Source organism: Cetorhinus maximus, chromosome 17, assembly GCF_964194155.1.
Source record: "Cetorhinus maximus chromosome 17, sCetMax3.hap1.1, whole genome shotgun sequence".
NCBI classification, from domain to species: Eukaryota; Metazoa; Chordata; class Chondrichthyes; order Lamniformes; family Cetorhinidae; genus Cetorhinus; species Cetorhinus maximus.
In genome coordinates this window covers 39,764,292-39,783,504 of record NC_135895.1, presented here as the reverse complement: position 1 = coordinate 39,783,504, position 19,213 = coordinate 39,764,292, and the positions used below count along the sequence as shown (strand labels likewise).

Below are 19,213 nucleotides of genomic sequence, written 5' to 3'. Positions count from 1 at the left end.
TTCATCTGCCAGCCGTTTTCTGCACTCACCAAATGGTAAAACCTGCATCTGAAGTTATGCGGTTATGAAATTCAGATGGCAACAGCGTATTTGACTTCAGACCAGCATAATAGTTGTTTCAGTCAGAACTCAAACCTCACTCACATCAGAAAAAAATTACCCCTCAGGTAACACTAAACTGCCTCTGTAATTTGGAATGACTTGAAGTCACACTCAGACAAGCCACAATAATGGCTTGCATTCTCACTGCGCAATAAGAATGGCGTTCTGAAACTGGAGGTAAAGGAATGTGTTTGAATAAGGGACAGTAACTTCCCTGTGCTACAGCAGTAAGCTTTCAAATTTTCTTTGGGTAGGATGTCTGCAAATATTGGTAAACTGCCAAGGGTTCCCAGTCTTACTTTCTAAAGAAAAATAGAGCAAAAGGGTGGAATTTTAACCATGGCACACCATGTCCGATGGTGGAATGGGAAGTTGGTGCCACCTTCACTTCCTTTTCTTTATTCATTCATTCATGGGATGTGGGCTTCACTGGCTGGGCCAGCATTTATTGCCAATCCCTTGTTGCCCTTAAGAAGGTGGTGATGAGCTGCTTTCTTGAACCGCTGCAATCCATGTGGTGTAGGTACACCCAAAGTGCTGTTAGGATGGGAATTCCAGGATTTTGATCCATCTCTGCTCTCTTGCTTTTTGCTGGTTCCCACACGATTCTAATTCAAATTTAAGATATCCGCAGCGTGTACAGGAGAAAAATGCAATCACATGGTGGGGGAAGCTTTTCAGTGGTGAAGCCCGCCATCAGCTGACAATGCAGCAGGTACGGACCAGATATAAAAGTGCCCCTGGACATGCAGGGATGCTCCCCATCGTGGCCATAACTTTCCTGCCCAACTCCATTGCCTTTAACATAAGACTTGGTGGGAGCACAAAGGTGGGAGGGGTGTTTTACAAATTTAAATTTCACTTGTAAATATTTCACATTACATTGGGTTCACTTTAACCATGTTCACATCATTGCTATTTGTAGAGACTAGCTTAGTCAGAGAGCTAAATGTACTGGCATGCCCTAAGGTTGGCACACATTAACGGTTACAAGGATTTAGGGACATTTCTTTACCATGGAAGAAACAATGTTGTCTTTTTGTGTTCACTGTTTATTGAATGTTCAATTTAGTGTCCAGTGTTGTACTCGTCACTCTGTAAGACATTGCTGAATTTGCTTAGCTGGACTTCCCTCCTATGCCCTTCACTGTAAAGGACATTGAGATCTCACTCAGTCGAGGATAACTGAAATGTTGCAGGTGAACTCAAAGCCCTATAAGGATTCTGCCATCCTGAGAGGCACCCACATGTGGATAGTATGGGAACCACCCTTCAAATCTCTCATTTTCTTACCTTCAAAGGCTATTCCCACCAGCCACCTCCACACCCAGGACACCAGGCACTTCCCACTTCACTCCTCCATGCCCCCAACTCCACTCCTCCTCACCACTGACTTGCCTTTGTTGGCCCAAAGCCTCCAGACAAGTTGCTGTTCTCCTGCTCCCCTCCCTTGTGCTGCAGAGTTCAACAAGGAAAACTGCTGACCTCAGACACAACTGCGGAAAGTCGACTGTTGCGCACCACCTTTAAACAAATGTGAACTGGGTGCCACGAGATTCTTGTGTGCCACTGACTTCATCAGCTAAGCAGGACGGAATTATAAAAAGTTTTAACATAATGAGTATTGACGGCATGCAAATACATTACAAGGAACACGCCACAGGACGGTGTGAGGCCCATCCAACCACAAACATGCTAAGTTCATCTCAAAATTTGAACTCGCCATTGGGAAAGCGAAATTTCAGCTCCTGCCTAATCAAATCACCCTTACCGTCATATTTCCCACTCTTGCATCTAATATCCGTCCCCCACTACAATTTCAGAAAATGCTTTTTTATTTGTATGCAGCAACAGAAATAACACGTCTTGTAAGTCAACAACGTAGAAAAAAAAGAGAAACAATTTGGAACACAGGGTATTTGAAACACAATGTTCAAAGCACTGTGTCACCCCAAATGGAAAAAATATCAGATGACTTTCACCAACTTTCGTCAAGAACCCTCTGCTGTCAGCTATTTTTGCAAGTAGCCACCTCCCCTCAATTTTATTTTAAATGATCTGCTGTGTAAATTACATTTTTATTTCTAAATCCCATCATAAAGTTGAAAGCCTCCCAATTTAGATTACCAATATTTTGTACAGTTTAAACTTCCCTTGAAATCTATGCTGCAACTAACTTAATAATGTTCAACACTGGCAATGGGTGACAACAGTGAAAAGGTCACTAAAACAGCACTGGCATCCCTTGCCCTGAAGGTCACAAATTTTACCAAAGGTAAATTTAGCAAAAACAATGCTGCTGGTGGACACTGCATGGATCTTTAAGTTCACCGAATTACAGAATTCCTTATTTACATTATATATACAGGAAAGTTAAATGTTAATTTTGTGTATTTCAACTAGACCTCACAAAACTGGAGTAAATTCGGTTGACACCTAAGATATTCCAGAGAAGAAAAATTCGATATTGTACCGTAACAATCAGATATTTCTGGTATAATAAAATGGTAGATAAATGTGTCACAGTTCTTAATTTCACCAATGGTTTGTTGGTTAAGCATCACCCGGGTAACTATAAGACATACTAAACCAGAAGGTGCCAGGTTCAATTTACTTTCTATGTTGAGCAGGCTGATCAGGACCAAAGCAGCAGCTGGGATAGTAGTTAGCCTCAGGATCTTACTCTAGGTTAGGATAAGGAAAAGCCAACCTGTCTCCATTCTTGATTGCGATCAGTGAGCTGTGGTAGAAACCACATATGTTGCCAACTATTGAGAGTAGAACATGCCTTACCCTCTGATGTTCTTCACTGTTGAATAGGCCACCAACATTCATTGTCTCAACTCACATAAAAATATCCACTTTTGGCATTAAAGAAAACTTCTTGGAACCAGCATGGAGTATATGTGGGGGTTCCACTTGAGGTCAGAGGAGATAGTGAAACCAAGGAACATGGGTGGATTTAGGAGGAGTAGAGTTGATGTAAGAAATGGAAAACAAATACACTGGTTCAGGAGGGGATGGGAAAGAGTAGAAGGCACTTCACTCTGTTTAAAAAAAATGTACTTCACTTAATTTGGTAGTGTTTGACATAAAACCTGTGGGCCTAAAATGGAAAATGCTTTAGTTACAGCACTAGCAGCCTTAACTTGGGTGCAAAATTCACAAAATAAAAGCTTTAAAACATACATCAACAGACCATAGTAACAAGGCTCTGGAAATAATTATTGCATACTTACAAACTTCCTTTTCTTGGCAAGCTTAATTCTTTCTGTAAAAAAAAAACACGTATGCAAATTATTGCAACAAATAATGTTTTCATTCAGCATTCTATTTCATTATAAATTAATTTTAAAAACTGAGGTACCTATAAATTTCACATGAACTAGTAGGATCAATAATATGACATTGTGAGCTTAAAGTTCAATTCTGTCATTCCCTTCGATGCCAACCTATGCATGAGTGTTTAAGGACCAGTAGTCTACTATTGATGGAACACAGATGGTTAATAAATCCATTTTAAAATATGGTATAAACCATTTACTTGCAAATATTGCAACAGCAAATGCAAGGAAATGAGAAAAGTATTTAAACTTTTCAAGATGATTGTCGGAGACAATGTTTAGAACCTAATAAGAACATTTTATCTCTTTCCTGCTTCAATGTCAACTCAAAGATCACTGTTGAATTAGGCATTCCACAAATTCATTTAACTGTGGTTAACTTCTCTCATATTCTCCACTCATCCATGCGCCCTACTTTCTTTTCCAGGAAATAGATGGTTTGAGGCAAACCCTCAGCTCTGCTGAATTTAATTCAACATTTTAAAATAATTAAAACGGCAGCGAGAAAATTAATTTTAAATGAACAAATTAGCTCAATTTACTTATTAAAATCATTTCATATCCTATTTAAAGTGCTCTAAGTCCATCATTAGGACTATTAACTCAATTTTCATTTTCTGTGGATATTTTTATTGCAGGCAACAAGAACTCATTTTCTAAAAAGGATTATTTTATGATATTACTGAAAAGTGCCAAAGGAGAGAAAAGCTTTGATGTATGTGGTCTTGCATATCACATCAGTTCAAAGATGTATCACTAGGTGGCAGTGAGCACACAGCTATGAATCCAACACCTCAGGAGGAAAAAGGACAATAGAGGAGCACCAAACTCAGAACCAACAATTACATGGATACAATTTTCATTACTTTCCTTTTAATTACCACAAATTAAAATAATCTCCTCGTTAATATGCCCTTTTCCTATTTTCTAAAACTCCATTATTCAATAAAAACACCCATTTTGCTCTAAAGATTGCAGCAAATGCATGGGAAATATAAAGAGGAAAAGCACAATGTCAGTTCATAAGATTGAATTATACCTAGCCCTGATATTTTTTTTAAATATTCCAATTTAGTGAGCACAGAATAAAATTATCATTTTAAAAGTACAACATCATACAGTAAAATGCTGTCTTTCCATTTTCTGTATGTGCCAAATTGCAAACTACATATTCAGTTTTGTGCTCTGCTACCAGTTTGGTACTAAGTGTCCACAAATGTACCAGCATAATTTCAGCAGCAACTCAGTAACACAAAAGTAGCATTTCTTTGTCAATCCCTGATCAGTGCTGCTCAGTGAAAAATTATTGGTTGCTTAATAGTGTATATAGTGTTAGTTTTTAATTAGCAAACATAGGCCCTGAATTTCCTTGCACTTTATGACCGCTGTCACTGCATTCCTTCAAAAGGCCTCATCTTCTATTTCAAAACAATTTAGTTTTAAGCTACTTGGTCTCAAGTGTGGTATACAATAAGCTCCAAACATGGAGGAGTCATTAGTCCTTATAACAGAGAATTGTGCGAATGTTTGGTGGAAGATTTATTTTCATTAATATTTCAGTTTCACAGCCCGAATTATTAAAATATTAAAGGGGAACGAAAGGAAGAATACAAACCCTCCTCTTAAAAAAAAAGAAAAACTGAGGTAGAAATCTAGAGTTCCCATTGAAATTTACTCAAAAGGTACTCTTACAATAAACCTTCCCTGTTGCATTTTCAATATCTATATAAAAACTGTGATTATACACACCAGTAAACTCAGATTATTGCCAACAATTTAAACCAGTGCTAGCTGATGCTTGCACTAACACTGCAAGTAAAGTACTGAAAGTACCAAAACCCCCTGCCCGGATGAGCATACGGAATGAAAAATTTTAATGTCTGGTCTAATGTCTCAGCATTTTAACTTACAATTCAATACCTAGATTAGCGAAAATGCAAATAATATCTTGACTAAAGGGTATTCCATCATTCTTTGCCTAACTACAGCAGAAAACTAACCCAAAAGGAAACCAAATTAAGCTGACATATCACAAGAGATATTAGGCTTTTAATATGCTTTATGTTTCAGCTGTTCTATGAAGCACAACATATTTCCCCCAGGTAACAAACATGATGCATGATTATTGTTATTTTAGTTCCGAATTCATCATTATCATTAACTGGATATTGAAAATTTTAAGGCTCTACAGATGGTGACATTTTTCATTTACAATGGAAGCAGAATGCCATTTAACAGGGGTCTGTCAGTGGTTTACTTCAATGACATTGCCTACATCTTGCAATCTGCAGCCAATAGTGTTGTGTCAGGGTTTGAGCATTCATAATCTGGATAACGGAGCACTTTAGCTGTCAATTCAGATACATTATCTACATGATATTAGGAAGCCACACAAGCACTCAATCTGAAGGTCAGTAATTCAATCCCCTAAATGCTTTCATCCATTAAGTGTGTGTAATCTTGGTTCATGCTTATGCAATGTGTGCATTGATCAATACTTCACCTTGTCCCTGTTGACAATTTCTTTGTAAATTTGCTTTCCTAGCCTTACCAAAACAGGATAGTTATATAATTCTATGATTATAGAATTTATATGACTGTAGATCGCAGTGTACAAGTGAACCTTTGAAGCTTTGTAAAATCCTTCCAAAAATGGGGTCAACTTATGTGCCAAGCATAAAGGGCGGAATTTTATGGCCCTTCCCATCAGCAGGAGTTTTCCAGTCCACCGGTGTTGGTACAGGAAGACCCATTTCAGTTCAGCAGTCGCCATATGCAGTCTGCTCTGTGTGGGCTTGTCTTAAACTCTCCCACATCTTATTGGCAGCGCAACCTTTACTGCCTACTTGATCCCATGCACTGATTTATAAAGCAAGTTTAACTCTAAAAATGTATCTCTGATCTGAAAAACTGAGACCAACTCCTAATGCAAGTACAGCCTGAAACATGCATTTATTAGTTGAAAAATTACATGCTGAGTATAGGCATAAACAACCATATTGACACAGGAAAAATGTGGCTGTCTTATAATATGGGTCGACTTAGACATTGCAATCTGCAGTATAATTTTAGTGATGACATTTGTGCTTACCAAAAAAGTGATACAATGTGAATACACCAGGAAACAGATTCATTGCACATTGGCCATACATATATTACAGAAAAACAGCTAAATTTGACGCTATAATTAATGAGTTTTGACAGAGTACAGTCCAGGGAAACAAGCCACTGCTTGTTCATATTTTAATAGAGTCAGCTTCAGTGACACCCTTTTACAAAACCTATATCAAGGAGCAAAGAGGTATTAAAAGTTAAAGTTATCTTGCAAATTTATTCAACTCTTGTGCTGCTCAACAATTAAAATTATTAACCACTGCCAACTGATCACATTTTCAAAGAGGTTTCATTGTGTGGAACATTCAATACTGCACAGTTGGATCATTTAAAATATCTGTTTACCTCATACAACAAGGCTTATCAGTTCAAAGACGTAGTAGCGCACCACAGTTATCAGCAATGAAAAGAGCCCAGGCCTTTAAAGCTTATGCCCCATGTTTGCAAGCCACTTCACAATTCTATAGACAAAACACCAACTTTTAAATTACAATTAAATATTTATAATCTCAGCTCACTTGCCATAACTTGAATCTAGTTCTAGCATTTGCTAGTCTTGGCATTTTTGTTGATTTTGTTTTACCCCATTTGGGGCTTTATGTGAATGCTTTCCACGTGATTAAGTTTTAAATATAATTTAAAATTTTAGCTCATTAATATTATGCTCCAATTTGAAACTGTATTCTTCTTGAATAAAAGATAAGGCTCATTATTGTCATAGATGTGGGAGTGGTTTGGGCAACAGGAATTCAACATTACCTCCCTCTATTCTTCATGTGTAGTTCATTTCATGTGTGATAATGGATACATAGGGTGTTATGAGGCAGCAACACACTGGAGGTTCACAGATGTCATAAATGGGAGCAGGAAACTCGAGTCCTTCATCAAAGTCATCATACCCCCAAGAGGCACTGATGCCTTCATGCACAATTTATTAAAAGCACCATAATACAAGCAATTTTTCTGAAACCATAGTGGGTAGAATTGCATGCAGAGGTATATAGCAATTGCGCATAAAAACAAACCAATCTATTTGTCATTTGATTCAACTCCAAAGAAAAGAAGCATCCTAATAGCTGAATTCTAGGAAGTCTCACAATTATATGAATTGTAACAAAGCATTTGAACTTTCTAATTGCTGTACTTCATTACAAACTGCAGCTGGGGAGGTTTGGTGAATTGTAAGGAAGCTGTCTGAGAGATTTGATTTTTTTTGCTGAAGCACATGGAACATTGTTTATTGTTAAGTATTAATATTACATGAACTAATTTCAGTAATGGAACAAAACAAAGACAAAAGGGGGCAGGAAGTCATGATGCAGATGCTAATTAACAGAATAATAGACTGATGAGGTAAATTCAACTTATCAAACACTTCATTGTTGTAAATACAGATAACTAGGATAATTCTATCCAAATTAAGCAACATTATCTTTTTAATGCTATACACAAAAGGGTTTATGTCACTGTAGACAATGTTATTGCAGAATTGTGTTCCATTTTTAGCATAAAAAAACTAAAATAACAGCCATCAGAAGAATGCTGTGATTGATCTGGATCCCAATTCAAAAGCAGGTCCATGAGAACACATGATTGCATAAAATGGCAATACAAGCACCCTGTTTGAGGCCTGTGTTAAATAAACTAGGATCTTTAGTTTATTCAATTTTTTGGGAGGAGATTTGGACTTAGCATTTGCACCTGGGATTAGACACAGGTATCTCATTCAGCTTTCACTGCAGAGTTACACTGCTTCAGGACAAATCTTAAAACAACCAATTTGAGTATACTTTACAATCGACCAGACAAAGCAACATTAACCCGCAGCAAAATCCTCCTGACGCCTCAGGAGATAAATACACCGTGCAGTGCTGAATTATACAGGCCAGAAATGTCCCAGAATTAATGCTTGATCTGTTTCAGTTCAGCTGATCTGAATGGCAGAGTTAGGAGAAATAAACAAGTCTAGGTTTCCAATCCTACTTACTATCTACTGACAAAGGGAAGGAGTGTGAATGCAAAGTAAATAGCAGGTTCAGACTCAACAGTGAATCCTCGGTGATAGTATTGTCTACCAGATCCAAATTCCATCTTCTGATTAAAAATGGTCACTTGGGAGAGAAATGAGGGAGACACCTTGTTTGTGGGGCTATGCTTAAGGACCAGAGTCACCAGTTGACTTTTGTTTTAAAATACACCCTGTTGCATGACTTAAGGAACAAAGAATGCCATTGTCAATAGTGTGCTGGCATGAGATAGTCCTGGCTGTATTTGTAAATTTAGCAAAACATAATTCAGAGGTCCAAGCAAATTTACAAGTGACAGTACATTGAGAGTACATTGTGTCTCAACGAACAAGAATTTGTACAACGTTTGCACTGGGTCCTGTATAGTTGCATTTATACAGAGAAGAAAAATATTTGCACTTCCATTGGACAAAAGGATTTTCTTTTGGTACTTACGTTTGAACACAAGTTCTAACTTATGGAAGTGGAGTGGTATTCCATAGAATCAATGTAAGGTTTAACACTTAACTGTCATTATCACAGATTGTTAAAGTTCTTTGTGGCCTTTAAAAATGTTAGTTACCTTTCTTAGGTCATTTCCATTATACCTTTAACTTGCACCTCTGTACCTTAAGTGGGCTCAAGGCTATAGGACTACATTATTGAGGATTTCATTTTCTACATTTCATGTATAAAAGTCTTGCATCAGCCATGTATCTCAGGGGAGTGTCCTAGGCCCAACTCTCTTCAGCTGCTTCATCAATGTCCTTCCCACCATTGAAAGGCCAGAAGTGGGTATGTTCGCTGAAGATTGCAGTGTTCAGTCTCATTCGAGAATCTCCAGATGCTGAAGCAGTCCGTGCCACATGCAGCAAGAGCTGGAAAACATTGAGGCTTGGGATGATAAGTGGCAAGTAGCATTTGTGCCTATTTCTGCTCCTATCCATGTTCTTATGCTCACACAAGCACCAGGCTATGACAATCTCCAACAAGAAAGAATCTGATCATCTCTCCTTGAAGCTCAATGGCATTAACCTCGATGAATCACCTACCATCAACATCCTACCATTGACTATAAACTTAACTGGACTAGACATATAAATGCATTGGCTACAAGTACAGGTCAGAGGCTAAGAATTCTGCAGTGTGCAACTCCCCTCCAGCCTCCTCAAGACCAGTACCACCAGCAAGGGCAGGAAAATGAAAGAATACTCTCCACTTGCCTGGATGAGTGCAGTTCCAACGACACTCAAGAAGCAGGCCCATGGGAACACCATCACCTACAAGCTCCCCTCCAAGCCACACAACATTCTGACTTGGAGCGATGTCTCCATTCCTTCACTGTTGCTGGGTCCAAGCCCTGTACTATGTAACAGTACTATGTGTATTGTTACACTTCATGGCCTGCAGCAGTTCAAGAAGGCAGCTCACCATCACCTTCTCTAGGGCAATTACGGATGGGCAACAAAGGATGGATTTGTCAGCAACACACATCCCATGAAAGAACAAGAAAAATGTTTGTAGTACAAAGAGTTCTGTCTAATTTTCTGGATAATTACATAAAACATTAGAGCTAGTACATAACATACAAACTTCACTCTTCAAGGTGCCCAAATATGTACATTGCATGCTGTTCTTTCTTGATCTGGAACTAGAAAATTACAAGCCTCTTTCAATGTGAAAACTTCTCTCAACAAACTTGAGTTTATCTTAAGCTACGCTTACCTAAAAGTCTTAAAGGGTCAGGTCAGCTAACCACAGCTGGAGAATACAGCATTATGAAACAACTTAATGTGAGCAACCCAACAGCAATTCCATTAACTGCTTAATAAATAAATCTGGGAACTGGATCATGTATCAGATAAGACACAGCCCTGCACCTGAGACCAGGTTCAAATCTAATGTACAACGTTTTAATTAAAGTCTCCGCTGTCTACTGGGTCCTGTCTGAATGTCCATGTTTAGACATAGGCTTTCGACACTCCCCCTTCCGGCATTGAGATGCCAAACATGGGGAGAAGAAAGCCAACAGCAGCTAAAGCAGGAGAGAAATAGGTAAATCTATGGTAGTTGGTGTTAATGCACAATTTTTCCCCCTTTTCTAGCCTCAGATGCCTGAAATGGGAAGAGTAGCATTCTCCGGCATCAATTTTGACAAGTACAAAAGTATTTTTCCTCATAGCAATGCACAGAAGTTACAACTCCTAATCAGGCTATTCGACACAACTAGCCCATATCACCATTAATCTCCCATCCAACAGAAAAATATCTGGAACCCAAATTGTGCACATGTCTGATTTCCATATTACGAAATGGATATAGGAGCACTAGAAAAAGTACAAAAAGGTTTACAAGGATGGCCAGAACAGAAAGGGTACAGCTACCAGGAAAGTCTAAATTTACAAAGAGCTCAAGGATGGCCTCCTTTGGTGCTGCAAAATTCCATGATTCTACAGGCTGCAACTCTTATCTCCAAAAGAAGGAAAACTATGAGGTGACCTGATTAACGTTTTTAAAATTATGAAGGGGTTTGAAAGGGCAGATGTAGAGAAGATGTATTAGCTAGTGTAGTCATTCAAAACTAGGGGCCATAAATATAAAATATATGCACTAATAAATCCTATAGGGAATTCAGATAAGCTTTACACAAAAAGTTGAAAATGTTGATCCCACTATCATGGAGTGTTTGAGGTAAATAGCATAGATGCATTTAAGGGGAAACTAGGTAAGTACATGGGAGAGAAAGGAATACAAGTATAAGTTGACAGGGTGAGGCAAAGTAACTAGAGGGACAAGAAGCATGCACGGAGAATAAACACTGGCATAGATTGGCTTGGTTGAAATGACCTGGATTTGTGGTGTTAATCCTGTTTAATTTTATGTAATGTAAGCAAATAGCTCTCATCACATTTACTTACGCACCATATTCCCATTTCCCTTCAAACCCATCACAATTTAACTTTGAGTGTGTATTCCCTCCCACCCTCTTGAATTTATATAAATAAGGTGATCAAAGCAAGGACCAAAATGGTTTTAACCAGAAAATGTACAGCAGTGAAATGTTTAATAAGTTGAATTTACATCATCAGTTCTTTTCTGCTAACTAACTTTGGCATCATGGTTTCCTGCTCTGTTTTGACCCATTACAGAAATTGGTTCCTGTAATGTAAAAACTTTAAAAAGATTGGTCGGGTGGTTAACAGTGAGGTTGAGTGTCTTGGGCTACAGGAAGATATAGACGGGATGGTCAAATGGACAGATAAGTGGCAGATGGAATTTAACCCTGAAAAGTGTGAGGTGATACACTTTGGAAGGAGTAATTTGACAAGTAAGTATTCAATAAACAGCATGACACCAGGAAGTTCTGAGGAACAAAGGGACCTTGGCATGTGTGTCCATAGATCTCTGAAGGCGGAGGGGCATGTTAGTGGGGTAGTGAAAAAGGCATTTGGGACACTTGCCATTATCAATCGAGGCATAGATTACAAAAGTAGGGAGGGCATGTTGGAGTTGCATAGAACCTTAGTGAGGCCACAGCTGGAGCACCGTGTGCAGTTCTGGTCGCCACATTATAGGAAGGATGTGATTGCACTGGAGGGGGTGCAAAAGAGATTCACCAGGATGTTGCCTGGGATGAAACATTTAAGTTATGAAGAGAGGTTGGATAGACTTGGGTTGTTTTCATTGGAGCAGAGAAGACTGAGGGGCGACCTGATCGAGGTGTACAAGATTATGAGGGGCATGGACAGGGTGGATAGGGAGCAGCTGTTCCCCTTAGTTGAAGGGTCAGTCACGAGGGGCATAAGTTCAAGGTATGGGGCACGAGGTTGAGGGGGGATGTGAGGAAAAACTTTTTTACCCAGAGGGTGGTAACAGTCTGGAATGCACTGCCTGGGAGGGTGGTGGAGGCGGGTACCTGGATAAGCACTTGGCACGTCATAACATTCAAGGCTATGGGCCAAGTGCTGGTAAATAGGATAAGGTAGGTAGGTCAGGTGTTTCTCACGTGTTGGTGCAAACTCGATGGGCCTCTTCTGCACTGTGATTCTGTGATTCACAATCTTCAATATTGACCTGCTTTTATAATCAATATCTCCATTATGTTTTGGCATCCTTTCTAAGCTTCTTAGCCGAGAATATTGTCATTTTATCTGAGATCACACTCCTGATTTAGTCCCAGATCTTTAAGGGTGTCCATCCTGGCTTTGGGTCTTGGTACGTTTTTGGTAACGTCCCAGGAATAAACATCTATCCCTGTCTGGCGATTTCTCCCATTATACACATATAATAAATACATTTAGAAATAAACATAGTTAGCCATTGTATTTTACTTCAATACAAATCTGACCAACTATCTGTATCCTTGGACTTGTATTCCTCTGCAAGAGTTTGCAGTATTCACCTATAGGCCCTCAGTCCAAATGTGAAACAGAAAAAAAAAGGAAGATAAACTAGAATGCAACTTTGAAGCACTAGAAAGTGCAAGGAGAAAGTGGGAAAGAAGAAAACAATTATAAATAGACACTTTTTTTGTCAAGTACAACATGATAGGAGACAACTAATAACCGTTAAAAGGGGGGCGATGGCATAGTGGTATTGTTGATGGACTAATAATCCAGAAGGTAATGCTCTGGGGACCCGGGTTCGAATCCCGGCATGGCAGACGGTGCCATTTGATTTCAACAAAAATCTGGAACTAAAAGTCTAAACCATCCAGTTCACTAATGTGGCCTACATGTGACTCCAGGCCCACAGCAATGTGGTTGACTCTTAAATGCCCTCTGGAATGGCCTAGCAAGCTACTCAGTTGTATCAAACCACTACAAAAAAGGAATTAAATCGGACAACCCAGCATCAACCTGGGCACCAGAAACGACAACGGCAATCTCAACCCTGCAAAGTCCCCCTTTGGGACCTAGTGCCAAATTGGGACAACTGTCTCACAGACTAGTCAAGCAACAGCCTGACAGTTATCCTCAAGGAATCATACAGACAGCACCACCATCACCAACCCTGGGTAAGTCCTGTCCACCAGAGGTGGTGACACAGTGGCATACACCTCCCAGGGAGTTGCCCTGGGAGTCCTCAACATCGACTCTGGTCCCCATGAAGTCTCATGGCATCAGGTCAAACATGGGCAAGGAAACCTCCTACTGATGAATCAGTGCTCCATGTTGAACACCACTTGGAGGAAGCACTGAGCGTGGCAAGGGCACAGAATATACTCTGGGTGGGTACTTGGTTCATCACTAAGAGTGGCTCGGTAGCACCACTACTGTCCAAGTTCACCGAGCTAGACTGGGTCTGTGGCAGGTGGCGAGGGAACCAACATAAGGGAAAACATACTTGACCTCATCCTCACCAACCTGCCGACTGCATATGTTCAAGGTGGCTGTTGGGGGGGTGGGGGGGGTTGAGTGCAGGTGTGAATGATCAGCAGTAGCGGGAGAGGAGGCACTGGAGGCCTGATGTGGCCCACTCTGGTTGGGGTGCGGTGTGTTTGTGCAGAGTCCATGTGCAATTTGTTGTAATGAATGGTGTTCTCTCTTTCTCAGGAGAAGAATGCTCATAATGCCTTGGAGCGTTCAAGGACTGGAGGCAGCCAGGCTCACCTCCTCATGTTAAGCTGCTTCAAGCAAGAGGCCCTTGAGCTGGAGAGGCGCCATGCACCCAGGTCAACTGGTGTCGGCGAGGCTGGGGTGGAACAGCCAGGTATTTGAGGCCAGCAGTGAGATCCGCTCTGTCTTCCCACCATTCATAGCACTGATGATTGTTAAATTTGTTATTGTTGCAACATCGCTCGGTCACAGACTGATAGAGTCAGAGGTGTGGAGCACAGAAAAAGGCCCTTCAGCCCTTCGAGGATGCGCACGTCAAGGCACCTTCCTAACTATTCTAATCCCCATTTCCCAGCACTCTGCTCATAGCCTTGTATGCCATGGCATCGCAAGTGCACATCCAAATACTTATTACATGTCAGGAAGGTTTCTGCATCCACCACCCTTTCAGGCAGTGCTTTCCAGATTCCCACCACCCTCTGGGTGCAAAAGTTGGTCATCACATCCCCTGTAAACCTCATGCTGGTTACTTTAAATCTATGCCACCTGGTTACTGATTCCTCCACCAAGGGGAAAAGTTCCTTTCTGTTGACCCTATCTATGCCCTTCATAAGCTTATACACCTCAATCATGTCACCCCTCAATCTTTTCTGCTCCAGGGGAAATAACCCTGGTCTATGCAATCTCTCCTCATAAGTGAAACTCTCCAGGCCAGCCAACACCCTAGTAAGCGCACTCTGCACTCTCTCCACTGCAATCACATCCCTCCCAGAAAGCGCATTTCAGAAATTCATGCGAACTGTAGCTGTGTCCCAAGCAGCATTTTCTGCAGTTGGAACATTACCTCCCCACTCCGATATTCTGTGCCTCGGCTAATAAAGGCGAGTATGGCATATGCCTTCTTAAACACCTTATGTACCTGTCCCACTACCTTAAGGGACCTGTTGACATGCCCAGCAAGGTCCCTCTGATCATCGTTACTTCCCAGGGTCCTACCATTCATTGTGCATTCCCGTGCCTTGTTTGTCCTGCCCAAGTGCATCACCTCACACTTATCCACATTAAATTCCATTTGGCATTCATCAGCCCATCTGATCAGCCCGTCTATATCCTCCTGTAATGTAAGGCTATCCTCCTCACTATTTACCACCCAAACAATTCTCGTGTCCATTGGTTCTGGAAGGTTGAGCGCATAATGAGCCAGGGGGAAAGGGGTGAAGTGTGTCACTGTGTGCACTCTAACTGATCCACTGTCTTTGTTGTTCATTTCAGCATCATCAGAGCATGGCCACCAGGAGGAGCTGCAGATGCCTCTCTCACACCTGAGGGCCCTCAAGTGTCACCTGCATCACACCATTTCTGCGAGGCAGACACCAGCACAGATACTAGCACATCGCTGGGCATTGCAACATCGGTAGTATCCCGGGGCACAGTGGAGAGGGCACTTCACATTTGCTGGAGGAGCTGGCAGAGACAGAGAGTGCTCATGGCGCCAGCAGTCGGAGGACTGCAGGGGACCAGGCACATGCTCAGCCGGTGCCTGATGATGTGCCTCTGGAGTTGTCCGCAATGCAGCAGCTGCAGGAAATGTGGCCGGGTGTGCAGGAGCATCTGGGTGTGACACATGAGACTATGCTTCACCTGGTGTACCGTGGTGGAGGAGTCCATGCGGAGCATCACTGATGCAATGAGCCTCATGGCTGAGCATCATGCTTCTCCCATGGAGAGAGTGGCGACTCTCGTGGAGAGGCTCCTCCAGGAGATCAATCAGGTCCTCCTGGGGTTACGCTCGGACCTGCAAGCCCTCACAGCGCCAGTGGCCACAGCTAGTCATTGCCAATGTGGGAGATGGTGTGGGTTTCAAGCTTCTCAGCTCGTTGCCCATCCATCCACGGTGAGCAAGGAGGTCCGGGGCGACCTCACATCAGCGCAGCAGCTGCCTGTCGTATCTGCGGGCTCCTCTCACGGCGCTCCGGATGAGGGCACCAGCTCCTCTGCCTCTCTCCCAATGACCGTTTCATCCAGTGAGGCTGCAACAAATGGGGAGATGCCAGATGTGCAACTGGCTGCTCCCTCCCAGGCGGAGGGATCATCAACAATGCCATCAAGCAGCACTTGCTTAGTAGTAACCCATTCACTCACGCCCACTTTGGGTTCCACCAGAGCCACTTAGCACTTAGACCTCATTACAGCTTGGTTCAAACATGAGACAAAAGAGCTGAACTCCCGAGGTGAGGTGAGCGGGACTGCCCTTGACATCAAGGCCGCATTTGGCCAAGTGCGGCATCAAGGAGCCCCGGCAAAACTGGAGTTAATGGGAATCAGGGGGAAAACTCTCCACTGGTTTGAGTCATACCTAGGAAGATGGCTGCGGTTGTTGGAGGTCAGCTCCAGGACATCACTGCATGGGTTCCTCAGGGTAGTGAACTCGGCCCAACCATCTTCAGCTGCTTCATCAATGACCTTCCTTCCATCGTAAGGTTGGAAGTGGGGATGTTCGTTGATGATTGCACTATGTTCAGCACCTTTCGCGACTCCTCAGGTGCTGAAGCAGTCTGTGTCCAATTGCAGCAAGAGCTGGGCAATATCAAGTGTTGGGCTGACAAGTGGCAAGTAACATTCATGCCACGCAGGTGTCAGGCAATGACATCGCCAACAAGAGAGAATCCAACCATCGCCCTTTGATGTTCAATGGCAGTGCCATCACTGAATCCCCCATATCAACATCCTGGGGGTTACCACTGAGCGGAAACTGAACTGGACTAGTCATAAAAATACTGTGGCTACAAGAGCAGGTCAGAGGCTAGGAGTGGTCTGACAAGTCACTCACCTCCTGACTCCCCAAAACCTGTCCACCATCCACAAGGCACAAGTCAGGAATGTGATGGAATACTCCCCACTTGCCTGGATAAGTGCAGCTCCCACAGTGCTCAAAAGGCTTGACACCGTCCAAGGCAAAGCAGCCCACTTGACTGACTCCATATCCACAAACATGTCCTCACTCCACCACCTAAGCACAGTACCAGCAGCGTGTACCATCTACAAGATGCACTGCAGGAATTCACCAAGGCTCCTTCGACAGCATCTTCCAAACCCAGACCACTACCATCTAGAAGAACAAGGGCAGTAAATAGATGGGAACACCAACATGATGGGAACACAACACTTGGAAGCTCCCCTCCAAGTCACTCACCATCCTGTCTTGGAAATATATCATCATTCCTTCACTGTCGCTGGGTCAAAATCCTGGACCTCCCTTCCTAACAGCACATGGACAGCAGTGATTCAAGAAGGCAGTTCACCACCACCTACTCAAGGGAAACTAGGGATGGGCAATAAATGCTGGCCCAGCCTGCGAAGCCCACATCCCCGAATGAATAAAAAATAATTTTAAATAATAATAATAATTCAGTACCTCACCCTTGCAAGTACATTGGCCTGCCACCCTAGGGCTCTAATCCACATAATTAGAACATTGCTTCTGATTTTAAATGTATTTAGATTTTTATTTGGAGACTCTGCTGAGAAAGCCTGGGTAGCAGTTCAAACCTAATAGACCTACTTCAGGGCAAAGCCTGATGGCTGGCTATAAATTCTAATGAATATCAATGGTCAGTAACACCAATTTGTTCTTACACCAAGTTAAAAGTATTATATTGTGTTTGCATAACCTTTACTTAAAACTATAACGCGCAATTATGTTGAGTCTTTTTTTAAAATAATTGTATCGTTATGGATTCTGCCAGGGATAATTAAAGAAATGGGCTATTTGCCTTGTACCGTACAAGAATGTTCACAAACCAAACAATAAAAATTAAACCATGTGTCTGAACCAATAAAATTAAGCAGGGACTGTTTCTCCACTTAGTAAACACAACGCTGGTGGTGGTATCGCTAAAAATAAAACAGAACATTCAGCAAGTCACAACTTGTTATGATAATTTAATTCTATGAGAAATAGGAAAGTATATGCAGATTCTAACATATTTCAAGATGGGCATATGGAACTTTAAATTTGACTTACCATTGAGGATATTTAGCCTCAACCAAAATAAATGCAACTCCACAGATCTGAAAATCACCTTCTCTTTCTCCCCATCTTAATATAGTGCCAGTATCTCATCTAATAACAAAGTCATGCTGCCAATGTGGGATGGATGTTTCCAACATGCAGATTTTTCAGCACCAAATTCAAGGAATTAACGACCCAAAATGATATCAGCAGTGAATCCTCCTCAACTTCTTACCTCATGATCGAGGGAAGATCATTGTTGAAGAAGCTGCAGATTGCTAGGCTAAGGGTATTTTCCGAAGGATACTTGAGTTTCAATGATTGACCTCCAACAACCACGACAATATTCTTTTTTGTCAGGTGTGACTCTAAGCCATAGGAGGGTTTTCCCTGGACCCCATTGACCTCAATTTGGCGAGGGCTTCTTGGGGCCACACCTGGTTGAATGCCGCATTGATGTTGAGAACAACTAGTGTCAGCTTTCCTCAGCATTTCTCTTTTTATTCATAAGGATTAAGGCTGTGATGAAGTCTGGAGCTAATTTATTATAGCAAAACCTGAACTGTGTATCAGTGAGCAGTTTATTGTGAGTTGATGTTGCTTGATGGCACAGTTGAAGGTTCCTTCTATCGCTTCACTGACGATTGGGAGGAAGTCAATTTGGAAGTAATCAACTGGGTTAGATTTGTCCTGTTTTTGTGGATAGGAATTGCTCGGTTAGTTCCTTACATTGGCAGACAGAGGCCATGGTTATAGTTCTACTGGAATAGCTCAACATGTTGGTCTTCATTAGTATGTCTAGAATTATGTTCTGGTCAACAGTTTTTGTGTTCAGTGAAGCAAATAGGCTGCACAATAGCATCCATCTTGGTGGGGACATTGAGACTTGAGAGTTTGGAATTGTGCACTTAGTACTTTTGGCCAAAGAACTTTGCAAACACTACAGCCTGGTCGCTTCCACAGTTAGAAGTGCTCATGGAGTCTCCTCCAGTTAGTTGCCTGACTGGGTGTGGTATGGTGAGACTACTTCACTTTGATTTGTTGGTGTGGGATCACTTAGCTCCAACATTGAGAATA

At 41.7% G+C, this 19,213-nt stretch overlaps 2 protein-coding genes across 5 annotated transcripts in view; both read right to left on the bottom strand.

Moving 5' to 3' along the window:
- Window positions 1-19,213, bottom strand: part of tmem69 (transmembrane protein 69) — a 522,919-nt gene that overhangs the window by 189,538 nt on the left and 314,168 nt on the right. The gene's annotated exons all lie outside the window — the stretch shown is intronic.
- mast2 (microtubule associated serine/threonine kinase 2) overlaps window positions 1-19,213 on the bottom strand; it is a 544,666-nt gene that overhangs the window by 308,469 nt on the left and 216,984 nt on the right. For all 4 annotated transcript variants that reach the window (XM_078561040.1, XM_078561041.1, XM_078561042.1 and 1 more), the window contains one exon: window positions 3,342-3,373. In XM_078561040.1, coding sequence (XP_078417166.1) covers window positions 3,342-3,373 — 32 coding nt within the window. The remainder of the gene's footprint in view (window positions 1-3,341; window positions 3,374-19,213) is intronic.